The 13,504-nt window shown below is 38.6% G+C and overlaps 2 protein-coding genes across 5 annotated transcripts; both read left to right on the forward strand.

Moving 5' to 3' along the window:
* On the forward strand, positions 1-5,150 carry LOC110744842 (uncharacterized). 4 transcript variants are annotated; one of them, XM_088247942.1, is made up of 5 exons: positions 1-1,423; positions 3,379-3,517; positions 3,846-3,964; positions 4,365-4,494; positions 4,882-5,150. In XM_088247942.1, the coding sequence occupies exons 2-5, from the start codon at positions 3,494-3,496 to the stop codon at positions 4,936-4,938; spliced, it is 330 nt and encodes a 109-aa protein (XP_088104068.1). In that variant the 5' UTR covers positions 1-1,423; positions 3,379-3,493; the 3' UTR covers positions 4,939-5,150. The 4 variants fall into 4 exon arrangements, 3 of the variants coding, with proteins under 3 accessions (XP_088104068.1, XP_088104069.1, XP_088104067.1); XM_088247943.1 differs by lacking the exon at positions 1-1,423 and having other exon boundaries at positions 3,213-3,517; positions 4,706-5,150; XM_088247941.1 differs by lacking the exon at positions 1-1,423 and having other exon boundaries at positions 3,213-3,517.
* A 7,442-nt stretch (positions 5,151-12,592) lies between these two features.
* Positions 12,593-13,153, forward strand: LOC148296430 (uncharacterized). Its single transcript, XM_088248525.1, has one exon. The coding sequence runs from the start codon at positions 12,593-12,595 to the stop codon at positions 13,151-13,153; it is 561 nt and encodes a 186-aa protein (XP_088104651.1).
* Positions 13,154-13,504: the final 351 nt, after the last annotated feature.

The following is a 13,504-nucleotide window of genomic DNA, read 5'->3' on the forward strand; positions in this document are numbered from 1 at the left end:
TAAGACAAACTGCGTTGAGGTATAAAAAAATACCATTATAGTCAATGGGAATAAGGGATAGGGAGACATAGAAGACCCCATTGAGATTACAATATCTATATACAAAATTTTAACCTCACAAATCTTGATAATATTAATATATATATGGTGAGGGCTGGTAAACCAAAAAAAGAGTTCCAACTAGTCTATGACAATATGAATATACATTTTCTCAAGTTTCCACAAACTTTGACACTTTTGGGTTCTTATCTTCATCAGGAAAGCAGAGGTCAAGGCAAGGGTTAAAATCCATGGCAAACTTTGTTATTTTAAAAATATTATTTGGACTTAACAGTGTTAAGGGAGAATAACATTTATTTGGAGTTTGACATGTCATATTATAGGTCTTTATATTATTAGAAAGATTTAAATGTAACGAAATGCGGGTAAATGCATGATTATTATGCACATGCTCAAAATCTTGAACAAGATACCTATTTATCATGTAGTGAAAGAAAACGAGTCACCGTTAAAGATAAGAAGTTAACCTGAAGGTTCGTACCCTTTAAGGTGGAAGCAAGCTAGGAAAAGTGAGTTCCCACTTGGGGTTTGAAAATGAAGATGAAAAAGACCGTGTTAATGTTGCTGAGATAATATGGTTTCTTCTGTTGTTGAGATAAACAACTCAGAAAATACATATGAATGTCCAGATGAAGCACATGCGGGTCAGAACCCACATGACATGAAAGCAACTCTGTAATTATTATTTTTTTATATAGCAGTTTATATCAATTGCAAATAATAGTAAAACTCCACCCAATTTTGAGTTCCCTTGCTCTTGGGTAGTTCTACTTTTCTCTTGCCCACCCAATTCCTCATTTGGGTGGCCTTTACTCTTCAAATTGGTGAGGTTGAAGGCCAAGGAAAGAGCAAAAATCCAATTCTAATTAAATGAAAAAAATTGCAATGCAGCTTCCAAAAGTCCAATTTTGAGTTCCCTTGCTCTTGGCTAGTTCTACGCTTCTCTTGCCCACCCAATTCCTCATCTGGGTAGCCTCTACTCTTCAAATTGGTGAGGTTGAAGGCCAAGGAAATTATAAAATGCAATGCAATTCAAAACCAAAACCAATAAAATCAAAAAATCAAATTATGAAATGCAATGCAACACCTAGTAAACAACATCCCAAAACAATTAAAAACCAAAAACTACATTACTGCAACTAGTAAGATTTTCAACAATTTGAATCACATAAAGACCTTGCAAAATAGGAAAATTGACATGATACTTGACCACATTGTCAAAGAGCATAAAGCCCGCAAGGAGGAAGCCGAGACTACAGGCAAGGACACATCAAATGATCTATTAGGTGTCTTTTTGAATCTGCAGGAGCATGGTGAGCTTGAAGTTTTTTTAACAATGAAGAATATCAAAGCGGTTCTCCTAGTTAGTATTTTTATGTATATGCATTTCTCATCAAGTTTTTCATACTTACACTAGCAAAGTTTACTTAGGCATCCATAATTAACTAGAAGGTTAATCTTATTGAAACAGAAATCTCTCTTCTGACTTCTCTATGTATTCTTCACTTAATCTACTATATACACATATTCCCCTAAGTTGCTGTTGAAAGAATGCACATGATATTGGTTTAGAAATAACCTAACAACCAGGAACTGGTTTAAACTAAAATTTTGTTTGCAACATTTCAAGACATGTTATTTGGTCATCCTACTGAAGTTCATGTATTCTATTTCAGGACATTTTCGCAGCTGGGAGTGAAACATCATCATTGACAATGGAATAGGCAATGTCAGAAATGCTGAAAACATAACGTATCACACAATGTATATAAATATAAAATTGATAACAGTACCATTTCTCACACCAAAAAAAACTAGCACACCCAAACACCAAACAATTACTCTACACACTCATAACAACCTGCCAGCACATGCACATTGCTAATGATCACACCGTTCATTCCATCATATACAAACCTAGCACCTTTTTTTTTTTGTAATTTTACGAGAATTCTAAAATAATATCTGATAAGTGTACATATACTTACTATGTAAAAAACAGTAATTCAATGAGAAAGCTGGGGCGTAAAGGGCACCAACCTGGGCCAATCAATTATAATTCATGTACACAACTAAAATGGCATCTTTGACATATTTCCTCTCAGTGCTAAATTGCGTCAAGGAGAAAAAATGGGAAAGCATGAACCTATTAAGGCCCTATCCTGATGCCCTTCGGCAAATTTTAGAAAGAGACAGGAGCATCAAGCAGACAACAATGCAATATCTATTATCATCAAAATAATGCAACCAGGTTTTCAGCTAAAGAGAAGCTATCACTCTAATACATTCATAAACGAACTCAAAACACAATAAAGTAGCCACAGTTTAAATCTCAAAACAACACCACCGAAATTGAACAAAAAAAATATCAAGAAAAGTCCATTTCTAAGTAATTCAATTGCATAACATAAAAACCAGACCACACCAAATTAAAAAATATCAAGAAAAGTCCATTTCTAAGTAATTCATTGACACACACGCACACATTTTACATACACCTCAAAGCAGGGGCTGCTGAACGGATGAAAAAGCAAAAATAACATCCACGCACATTCCAACTTGAGTGAATTAAACAGCCGCAATGCAGATGTCCATGTTACAAGTCCTTTTTCCCATGCTACTAGGGATTTCAACATAAATTCTGCATTGCCACTCATCTATCAAAATCCATGTTAATCATTACATCTTTTGATTAAACATCTTATTCAAATTTAGCTCTGGTCTTCAGAGAAATTAAACCCACAACTAAAAGCGTATATACATAAAATGCAAAATTCATACCAGTAATGACACATGATAATCTATAAAGAGATGCCTCTTCAATCTAATGTGCGAACTGTGTGATGAAATTTTAACTTTCAATCTTTCAACTTAATTTTCAATTAAAGATCTGTAAGTTAATAAATCTTATCTTCTCTCATTGAAAGCAAAATAAAGTGGCATAAATGGCAGTAGACCTCTTACAATTATGAGCATAATTACTAATAATAATGCATTATTTTTAGCAGGAAACTAAAAGAAAAAAGGGAAATTGGCTCATATAGTCACTTGGCAAAGCCCTATTCTCATATAATCACTTTACAAACTTTAGTCTGATATAATCACTTTGATACTTGAAAGTACCAAGCTACCCTTCATCTAAATAGATGCTTATTGCCCACTGATTGCCCTCACTCTTCTCTCTACCCCGCAGCTCTCTCTTCGCGCTCTCTTCCTCTCTCAGCGCTTTCTCTCTCCATTGCCGCTCCATGACCACCACCCCTCTCCTTCTCCCTCTGTCGAGAAAACCTAAGCATCTCTCTCTCTCTCTCTCTGCAGTCGATGTTAGGGTTTGTTGAGGGGGTTCTTGTAGGCCAATCTCTGCGTCCCTCAGCTGCCCGGCCAAGGCTGTTCCTTCCACAGCTTCCGCACCAATACCTACAAGCTTACTTTCATGGAATCCCCTTCTGGCATTAAGGTTAGCTTTTTCAGTTTTCTACTTCTTTTATTTTTTATTTTTTATTTTTTATATTTTTATTTTCAGATCTTGAAATTAAGAATCATGGTTTGATTGAATATGAATATGAATATGAAATATTTGCTGCTTCTGTTGGCAATTTTCTAGTATTAGATCTAGCGATTTAGGATCGGAAAGAAAGGCCTCTCCTCTCACTCAATTACATTCTTGAACTTGAATTTGTGCTTAGCTTAGAAATTTGGACATGCGTGGTTGTGTTTGTGTATACCAAATTGTCATACAATTAGATTCATTCTTAATGAGCTGCTGCTTTCTTACAATTAGATTCATTATCTTGGTTACTCATCCCGGGACTGGCGACTTGCGTGAATCTTTGAAGTGCATTTACAACTTGTATGTGGAATATGTCGTGAAGAACCCGCTCTACACTTCTGGAACTCCAATCAGGTAACTGGTTCAGTTTCGATTATCGTAATGTAGTAAATGATCAATCTTCATAGTAACAAGTTGCATCTCATAGGTCATAAATAGATAGTCATGCCTACTACATGGATTAATATTATCAGTTTTATAATTCTCTGCTCACACTGCGCCCCATTGGGATGCTCAAGTAAAGAAACTTAATATTGCAATTTGTGATAAACAAACTGTCTCCTTTCATGTTTTTTGGCGCTATAACAAGACTAATATTTGAACTAGGTTATCTCTTGGTTTAGAAGGTATGTTTGATGCATGTCATCTTGTTGTTATTGTTAGTATTTTGTAAACTCTGTTTGTTAGAACCTACCTACTTTTCTTTTCCTTGTATATATAGCTCTATTGAATTAGTTTATCCGTCTTTGATTAGAGTTAAATATATAGCGAGTGGAGCTATTGAAGAGTGTAGGATGTGGAAGGGTTTGAGACCAGGGGTAGTATTCAAGAGGCTACCTGCTCTGTCCCTCAAGATCTCAACCAATTGCAACTTAATACCTCAGGTTCGCTTCTCTTAGCTTTCTGGGATTCTTCTTTTATTTTATTTTATTTTATTTTTTTTCATGTTTTGCTTTGCGTTTGTGGGTTGTAGTCTATATGTAACATAAAACTCATGATAAACCTTTGAGGAAAAACTTTGATTTCCCTTCAAAGTGAGGTATATTACCAAGGATTGACATGGATGAGCCTTTCTTAATTGTTCATTATTTGCAGGGGTAGCTTCTGAAGTTTGATGTAGTTGGTATATCTTGTGAATGAGCTCAAGTTTAATATTCGTGTTTATACATCTGTTAGTGGTTGTGTTTTGTGGAAATATATATTTAGGAAAAGGTAAATGTAAAACTCGTGTATTTGGCTTAATGTTTCTTCTTTTTCCTTCATTGTTACAGAGTTCCTTGCATATCTGGCTTAATGTTTCTTCTTTTTCCTTCATTCTTCCCAATTGATTGCAAGTGATCTTTTCATGTTCCTGTTGTAAAAGCCCTTCTCTTCCCAGGAGCTGTTGCAAATGGTGCACCACGAAATTACCAGATCTTCTAAGCTTAATGTCCATATATAGAAGGAACCTAGCCTAGGGAGACAACATTGCACGTTTAACAGAATTGAAACACAATTAAATTACTCACGCTTGTGACTATCTGTTTTGATAAACATCAAATTTTATCTTCCTTCTTTGAAATGTGTGTGTTTGAATATTTCTCTGTTCCTGACATGAACACATAAGACATCCAAAAAAAGGGACAGGTATTGTATTTAGCCATGTGTAAAGGATGCGCTCCAAGGATTTCTGGATTTGGGCTTGATTTCTGAAAAGTTCAATGCTTTAATCAGCACAAACCTCAAGCTTAATTGGAGGCCTGCTTTCATTGTCCTGTGTCATGGCTAGTCCCTATTTTTGAGAAACGCAGAGTTCAGAGTCTTTATATAAATTTCATGAACACTATAAATTTGTATGACTTCACCATGAGTATTGTTTGGAAATGGTTAAACAGGGAACAAATCAAAGATGCAGACGAAGAACATAAAAATGAAAATGGGTTTCAGAATCAGTATGCAATGGATACCAAAAGATGAAATTTCTTCACCAAAACTCATGTAGACTATCTAATTGCAAAGCTAATTTTCTGTCATTTTTTTATCATAAGGGCCTTTGCAAAGAATCTTTTCAACATTTTTCCCCGTGTGGATTCGGTGTGTATATTTTCATGTGAATTTTCACATAATTTATTGTCAGGGTGGTTTTTGTTTTCTTTTTTCCTTGAAAAAACGGATGGGTGAAAAGAAAAGCAATTGACTTGTGAAAGACTACTAAGTTGCCCTTTTTCTTTTGATGTAAAGGTAGAGGTGTCAAACGGGCCGTGCCGGGCCAGCCCATCCCATTTAAACTCGTGCTTTTAATATTTAGATTATTATAAATAAACCCAATCCTAGGCATGTATTTATAAAAAAACCCACACACTATTTAAACATAGAAACACACCCAAAATCAACAATTGTATATTTTTTGGGTGTGTTTATAAATGGGTTTTGAGTGTGTGTAATGATGGGTTTTGGGTGTGTTTCTATGTTTAAATAGTGTGTGGGTTTTTTTATAAATACATGCCTAGGATTGGGTGTTTTAGTGAAACCCCCTTTAATATTTTCGTGTCGTGTCGGGCCGGTCCATTTAGTTTATCGGGCCGTGCCGTGCCGGCTCATTTAATAAAATCATTTATCCTGGCCCGGCCCAAAGCCCATGTCCACATTGAAACAGGCCGGGTCGGGCTCGTGCCGTGCCCGTGCTCGTGCCATACTCGAGCCCAAGAACCAACCCATTTAATTTGAATTTTTTTCACTTGGATTTTTTTTTTCCACTAGATAATTCAAATTATAAACATTAAAAATATAATTAGAGGCAAGAAATGATGAACTATTTGAAAATATTAATCAATCAAACATCCAAAAAATATGAAGGGTCGGAGGGCAAAAAGTTTCCAACTCCACAAAGTTCACTTCAACTTTTCATCTTTGAACAACTTATTATTTTATATGTGAAGAAATATCCGTCCCGTTTGACACCTCTATGTAAAGGATTCCCTTACTTCTTGAAAACAAATTAATAATATAGGAATAATGTACTAATTGAAGGATCACCCAGCAAAATATTGCTACGTCCCAATATCATCAATAGATCGAGAGACTTATGCGAGAGCATGGGACATGGAGCCCCATAATCCAAAAAGGGCATAAAACTGGATTGTGGATGCATAGGTGGGGGACCACCAGTGGATCGAGTACTGGCTCCATGGACCCACCCATCAGATCAATACATCCATTAATGATCATCCATGAGAGATGAGACCATGCATGCATGCATGCAATGCACATGTACACATGGAGAGCAGGGAGTCGTGTTTTCAGGGATGTGATGGATCATAAAGCCATGCTACATTGCTACATGGAAGACGGGGTCCACTAAATTTACAGCAATAATAAAAAAGCAGCCACTGACAATCAATCGTCATCTCTTATCTCATAAGAAGGAGAAAAAGAAAACTTTAAAACAATGAATTGATATATATAAATAAATATTTCTCAAGTTCGTTGTGTCGAATCGCATGCAGTCAATCTCACAATCAGAGGTAACCCGTAAAGCACGCCAACCCCAAACCCTCCTTATATATATATATATTTCTCTTACAAAGACACCTCCTTTTATATATATATATAAATTTTTTTTTTTGGTTTTTTTGGTTTGTTTTTGTTTTCTGAGTACCTACTTTTTCATAATGTACCTATTTATTATGTAGCCAAAAGCGTGTCACTCTCAAACACAAAAAGTTATCAACTCCTTGCGTTTGAAGGTGCAAACGAAATTTCTCTTGATGAGATGAATCCAGTCAACTAAGGCTAAACAATTGAAGCTGCTTTAGACAAACATGGTGCAGCAAAGGTACAGTCTAGTTTGTATTTGGCCTGTTTTGTAGGTAAAAGAAAAGGGTCAATGGGGGGCAGTTGACACCAACTCCCCGAGTAGGTATCACCGTCCAAGAGGAGAAGTTTCCTTGAATGTTCCTTACCATTTACTTCAACACATTCACACTGTAGTGTGGGTACGTAGCATAAGACAGAAACTGCGTTGAGGTATAAAAAAAAATACCATTATAGTCAATGGGAATAAGGGATAGGGAGACATAGAAGACCCCATTGAGATTACAATATCTATATACAAAATTTTAACCTCACAAATCTTGATAATATTAATATATATATATGGTGAGGGCTGGTAAACAAAAGAAAGAGTTCTAACTAGTCTATGACAATATGAATATACATTTTCTCAAGTTTCCACAAACTTTGACACTTTTGGGTTCTTATCTTCATCCGGAAAGCAGAAGTCAAGGCAAGGGTTAAAATCCATGGCAAACTTTGTTATTTAAAAAATATTATTTGGACTTAACAGTGTTAAGGGAGAATAACATTTATTTGGAGTTTGACGTGTCATATTATAGGTCTTTATATTATTAGAAAGATTTAAATGTAACAAAATGCGGGTAAATGCATGATTATTATGCACATGCTCAAAATCTTGAACAAGATACCTATTTATCATGTAGTGAAAGAAAACGAGTCACCGTTAAAGATAAGAAGTTACCCTAAACCCTATAAATAAATATTTCGCAAGTTCGTTTTGTCGTATCGCATGCAGTCAATGGACTGGATGATCTGTCTCTCCTCTCAACTCAATCCCACAATCAGAGGTAACCCGTAAAGCACGCCAACCCCAAACCCCCTTATATATATATTTCTCTTACAAAGACACCTCCTTTTATATATATATATAATTATTTTTTTTGGTTTTTTTTGTTTGTTTTTTTTTTTTTTCTGAGTACCTACTTTTTCGTAATGTACCTATTTATCATGTAGCAAAAAGCGTGTCACTCTCAAAGACAAAAAGTTACCGACTCCTTACGTTTGAAGGTGCAAACGAAATTTCTCTTGATGAGGTGAATCCAGTCAACGAAGGCTAAACAATTGAAGCTGCTTTAGACAACCATGGTGCAGCAAAGGTACAGTGTGGTTTGTATTTGGCCTGTTTTGTAGGTAAAAGAAAAGTGTCAATGGGGGGCAATTGACTATAGTGTAGGTATGTAGCATAAGACAGAAACTGTGTTGAGGTATAAAAAAATACCATTAAAGTCAATGGGAAAAAGGGATAGAGAGACATAGAAGACCCCACTAAGATTACAATATCTATATAGAAAATTTTAACCTCACAAATCTTGATAATATTAATATATATGGTGACAGCTGGTAAACAAAAGAAAGAGTTCCAACTAGTCTATGAGGCCTTCTCCAATTTATTTGTGGCTAAGCTTATATTTTCACCCTTCAAAATACAATTATTCATGTATTACCCGAACTCAAACAGTTTTTTTCTCCAACCTTGCAGACTCAAAATTTGACCCCATAGCTTTATTAAATTGTTAAAAAATGGTTTAAGTGTCAATCTCTATCTGTTCAGTTTTAAGTGCCAACAGATTGGTGCCGTATGTGGGAAACGATTGTCAATCAACCCATATCTCAAAACCTTAAAAAACCAAGAAAATGAATTTGTCTTCATCCCTTCCTAACGACGGTCCCATCATCGGCCTCGGTAGTGAGCCAAGCCCCGCTCCACTGCCTAACACGCCCCAAACAGAAACACATGTTCAGCAAAGTACTCTGGAAGCTCGCATGGAGACTTTACAGCGAGAAATGGCAAAAATGCAGGAACACAACAATATCCTCTCTTCTAAACTTGATGACACCCAGAGGCAGCTTCATGATCAGCAAATGCACTCAGCCCAGCTACAGGACGGTCTTGAACGGACCATACAGCTTCGGCAGGAGAAGTCATTCAAAAGTGTGCCGAAGCCCAACGCTCGGGATAGAGGAAAGCAGCAAACTACAGGCAAACCATCTGCCTCTCGAAGGCTGTTCGTACCCTCCCCAGAGGATTGTCGCCCAGAATACCAAGTCTACTCCGATTGTTGGGATAGGATCAACGACCAGCGTAAGGAACGACAGTCTTCACCCATCCAGATCCGAGCGAAACTCGACGATCGGCGTCTAGAAGTAACAGACGAATCGGCTTGGAAGAAACAGACGAATGGGATTACGTCCCAACGTCGCCAGGAACAACCAACTCCTATCGATCGCCGGACCAGGCCCCTCAAGAAAGGAGCACAATAGCCATCGACCGAACGAAGAATGCCGAACAGCAGAACCCTTCGGTGACAATCTCCCCTCCACCGATCCCACCATCCGTCTTCTCCTCCAGAAGATGAACCGTATCGAGGAAGAGCAGAACCAAGCTCGGACACCAACATGGGGAAAGGTACAGCCAGGACCATTCACCAATCGCATCTGAATGTTCAGACACGAAAAGGAGGTCCAAGCACTCCGAATATCATTCTACACAGGGGTGGAAGATCCAGTGACTCACATCCATACCTTTCAATCGGCTCTGGGTTGCAAAGGGCTCACTGACGAAGGCCAATGCAAACTGTTTCCCTCTACCCTGGCCGGAGCCGCCTTGAATTGGTTCTACCGATTGGAGCCAGGTACGGTTGACTCTTTTGATCAGTTGAAAGAAACCTTCCTCAACCATTTTATGATTCAGACCGATCACCTGTATTCTGCCGATGACCTTTACACCATTCGGCAACAAGACGATGAGCCCCTGAGGGAATATGCGGCTAGGTTTAGCCACGAATATTCTCGGTGTCCTGAAAACGACAATAGGGCTGCCTTCGGTGCTTTCAAGAGTGGTCTACGGTCATCTCAATTTCACTATCTGGTCCACAGCAGCAACTGGACCACCTACGCCGAACTAATGAAACAGGCAGCTATCCACGCCAAAGCCGAACATTTCAACTCCAAAGGGTCGACTTCGGCGCCACCTTACAAGACGACATCCGTCGATCGGCCGTTGTTGCGTAGATTCAGCTGCACCAAAATGGATTCAGCTGCATCCTCAACTTGTGATACTCGCAAGTGCACGAGCCGTTCGGTAGTATAGCGTATATAAGTGCGAGGTCGATTCCACAGGGATTGGTGATTGAATGATCCAATTCAGTTTTCCTACACAAAACATAAACAAAAACAAAGAACATGAAAGAAGGAAAAAAGAAAATAAGAAAGTAACTCAAGCAAATAAGTTCCCAAGTTCAATTTAGATTAATGGATTGATTCTAGCTAAAGTATGATTAAGCCATGGTGTTTGGTCCTAACCTTGTATTCCTAATTTGATTTATTTGTTTTCTAACCTAAGCATTAGGAATCCATTAAGCATAGAAGAACATTTTAAACAACCAAGTATGTATCTAATCCAGATTGTCGAATTCATACATACTCTTCCTATTCATAGTTCAATTCGAATTAAAGCATGGTGTCTACTCTTAATTCAAACCAAGATAGCTAACATGCAAGCTTTAATGGTGATCAATCATTCAAACTAGCATATTAACTTATAAGCATAATGAATAAGAACAAAAATCATAATTGAAACTTGGAAACTAATTAAACTTGAATACTTAAGAAAGAATGTACATTACAAGAAAAATATAATTACAACTAAGAAAACATTAAAGAGAGAATTTGAGGAAGAAGGGAAAGTGTTTGAGAGCTTTAGAGAGGGGAGAAGTGTTTGAGAGATTTGGAGAATTTTGGAAGAGTAAGGAAAGTGGTGTTTGGGAACTTTGTGGATTTTGGAAGAGAGTGTTTGAGAACATGGGGAATTTGGAAGAGAAAGTGTTTGAAGACTTTGAGAATTTTGGAAAAGAAGAGAGATGTGTTTGAGAAAGAGAAGGAAGGAGTGTTTGGGAAGTTTGGAGAAGGAGGAGAAAGTGTTTGAGGAATTTAGAAGAAGAGAATTTAGTAGAAGGATCTTATTACAACAATTGAGAACTACAAAGGGAAACTAAGAGAATTTGAGGGAGAGAAGGGAAGGGAGCTCTAGAGAAGTGCTTGAGAGCTCCCCCCCTTGGGGTGTGATTACAAGCTTAGAGAACTTCCCTATTTATAGGCCTAGGGGAAGTGAAAATCTGAATTATACAATTGAATTTTCTAAACACACTAACTTCACCTAACACACAACACTTAATTCACCAACTTAACCTAACACACAATTGCATTTGAAACAATTCCTCTTGTCTTTAGGCTTAGTGTTCAGCTCCCACTTCATCATCTTTTGGCTGCTGCAAAATTCCACTCAAAAATAGGTATTGAATATGCTTCACCAAACTTTCCCACAATCAACAACACTTCATCATGCATATGTCATGCATGACAATGCATTGCAGCCAGCTTGTGGGCTCGTTTTGGGCTTGTGGCTTCAATCTGAAAAATCTGGAAAAATATGGATCTTGAAGCTCTTTGTCTTATCTTTCCAAGCATATGCAGCCCAACTCAAGGAAAAATCGGGAAGGCCCTCAAATGTGATATTTGGCCCAGTAACGCAGATGCTGCTGAATTTGACCTTAAGTTGCCAAAACATGTATAACTTTCTCTAGAAGACTCGGAATCATGAACCGTAAAATTATACAGAAACTAGACTTCCGTATCTTTCCAATGATGTGTGGCTCATTATCTGATTCTTCTTGAGTAAGTACAGTCCAATCCGTGAAGTTGACTGATCTGCAGACACCATTTTGAGCTAACTTGTCTCCAAAATGCAATTAGTGAGTCCTTAAGTTTATTACACTGAAACAAACACAAAACTTATTAAAAGCACAAGTTTAACTAAAAAACATAACCAAATCATAAATTAGAAGGGTACAAAATGATATGTAAATATGCACCGATCAGCCGTCGGCGCAAATCTACAACCGATTCCCAGCGAATCGGACGACAAATCAGGCCCCCTACCGAACGACACCCCTTGTCTTCGCTCCTTACGAAGCAAGAAACAAGCGGAAGGACAACTTCTAGGATCGGCAGGACAGTAATAAACGGGGCTAAGACTCCAACAAACGAAGCAACTTCAGAGATCCAAAGAAGAACCGGTCGGAAGAAACCTTCACTTTGCTCAACACCACCTACGAGCACGTCCTCATGACAGAAAATCAGATGATTCCGATGCCGAACAACTGCAAGCTCCCTCGGCAGAACGAGGACATCGGCATCTTCTGCCGTTACCACCAACACAATGGCCACGATACGGAATCGTGCATCGCGCTTCGCAAAATCGTCGAACGCCTCATCAACAAAGGGAAACTGGATCAGTACCTAAGCACAAAAATGGCATCGGACCAACAACCAAATCGGCAGATTAACATGATCAGCGGAGGGGCGCCCATAGCCGAAGCCAGCAATCATTCCGTAAAAAATTACGTTCGTGCCGTTCGGCACCCCCAGATCCTCAATGTAGCGGGAGAACGCAACGACAAGATCCGGCGAATCGGCTGGGAACCTATCACTTTTTCTGAAGAGGAAGAAAGGGGCATCATCTTCCCCCACTCCGATCCCATGATCATACGAGCCGATATTTCTGACTTCGATGTGAGCCGAATCCTCATAGACATCGGCAGTTTGGCCAATGTACTGTTTGCTGACGCTTTCAATGCCCTCGGCATAGACCCTCAGCACCTAAATAAGGATATCATGCTCCCTCCTGAGTTTCTCGGGCGACGTGGTTGAACCAATCGGTAGTGTCCAACTCCCGTTCGTCATCGGCACTACCCCCAGACGAACGGTCATCTACACTCACTTCCTGGTAGTCGATTGCCCAGCGGCATACAATGCCATCATTGGCAGGACAGCTCTCACCAAAATGAAGGCCATGCTGTCACCACAAATTCTTCTCCTCAAGTTCCCCACACATGCTGGCGTCGGTCAAGTGCGAGGGGACCAGTTGAGTGCACGGACATGTTACGTTTCGGCAACAAAGGAATCGGCAAGGGCAGTGCTTCGCGAAGCATACTCAGTTTCCACCAAGAGTACTGTACCGAAAGGCAGGGGGACGGACAAACCAGATGATCCCAGGGATGA

This window comes from Prunus avium, chromosome 2 (genome assembly GCF_965620075.1).
Source record: "Prunus avium chromosome 2, drPruAviu1.hap1.1, whole genome shotgun sequence".
Classification (NCBI taxonomy): domain Eukaryota; kingdom Viridiplantae; phylum Streptophyta; class Magnoliopsida; order Rosales; family Rosaceae; genus Prunus; species Prunus avium.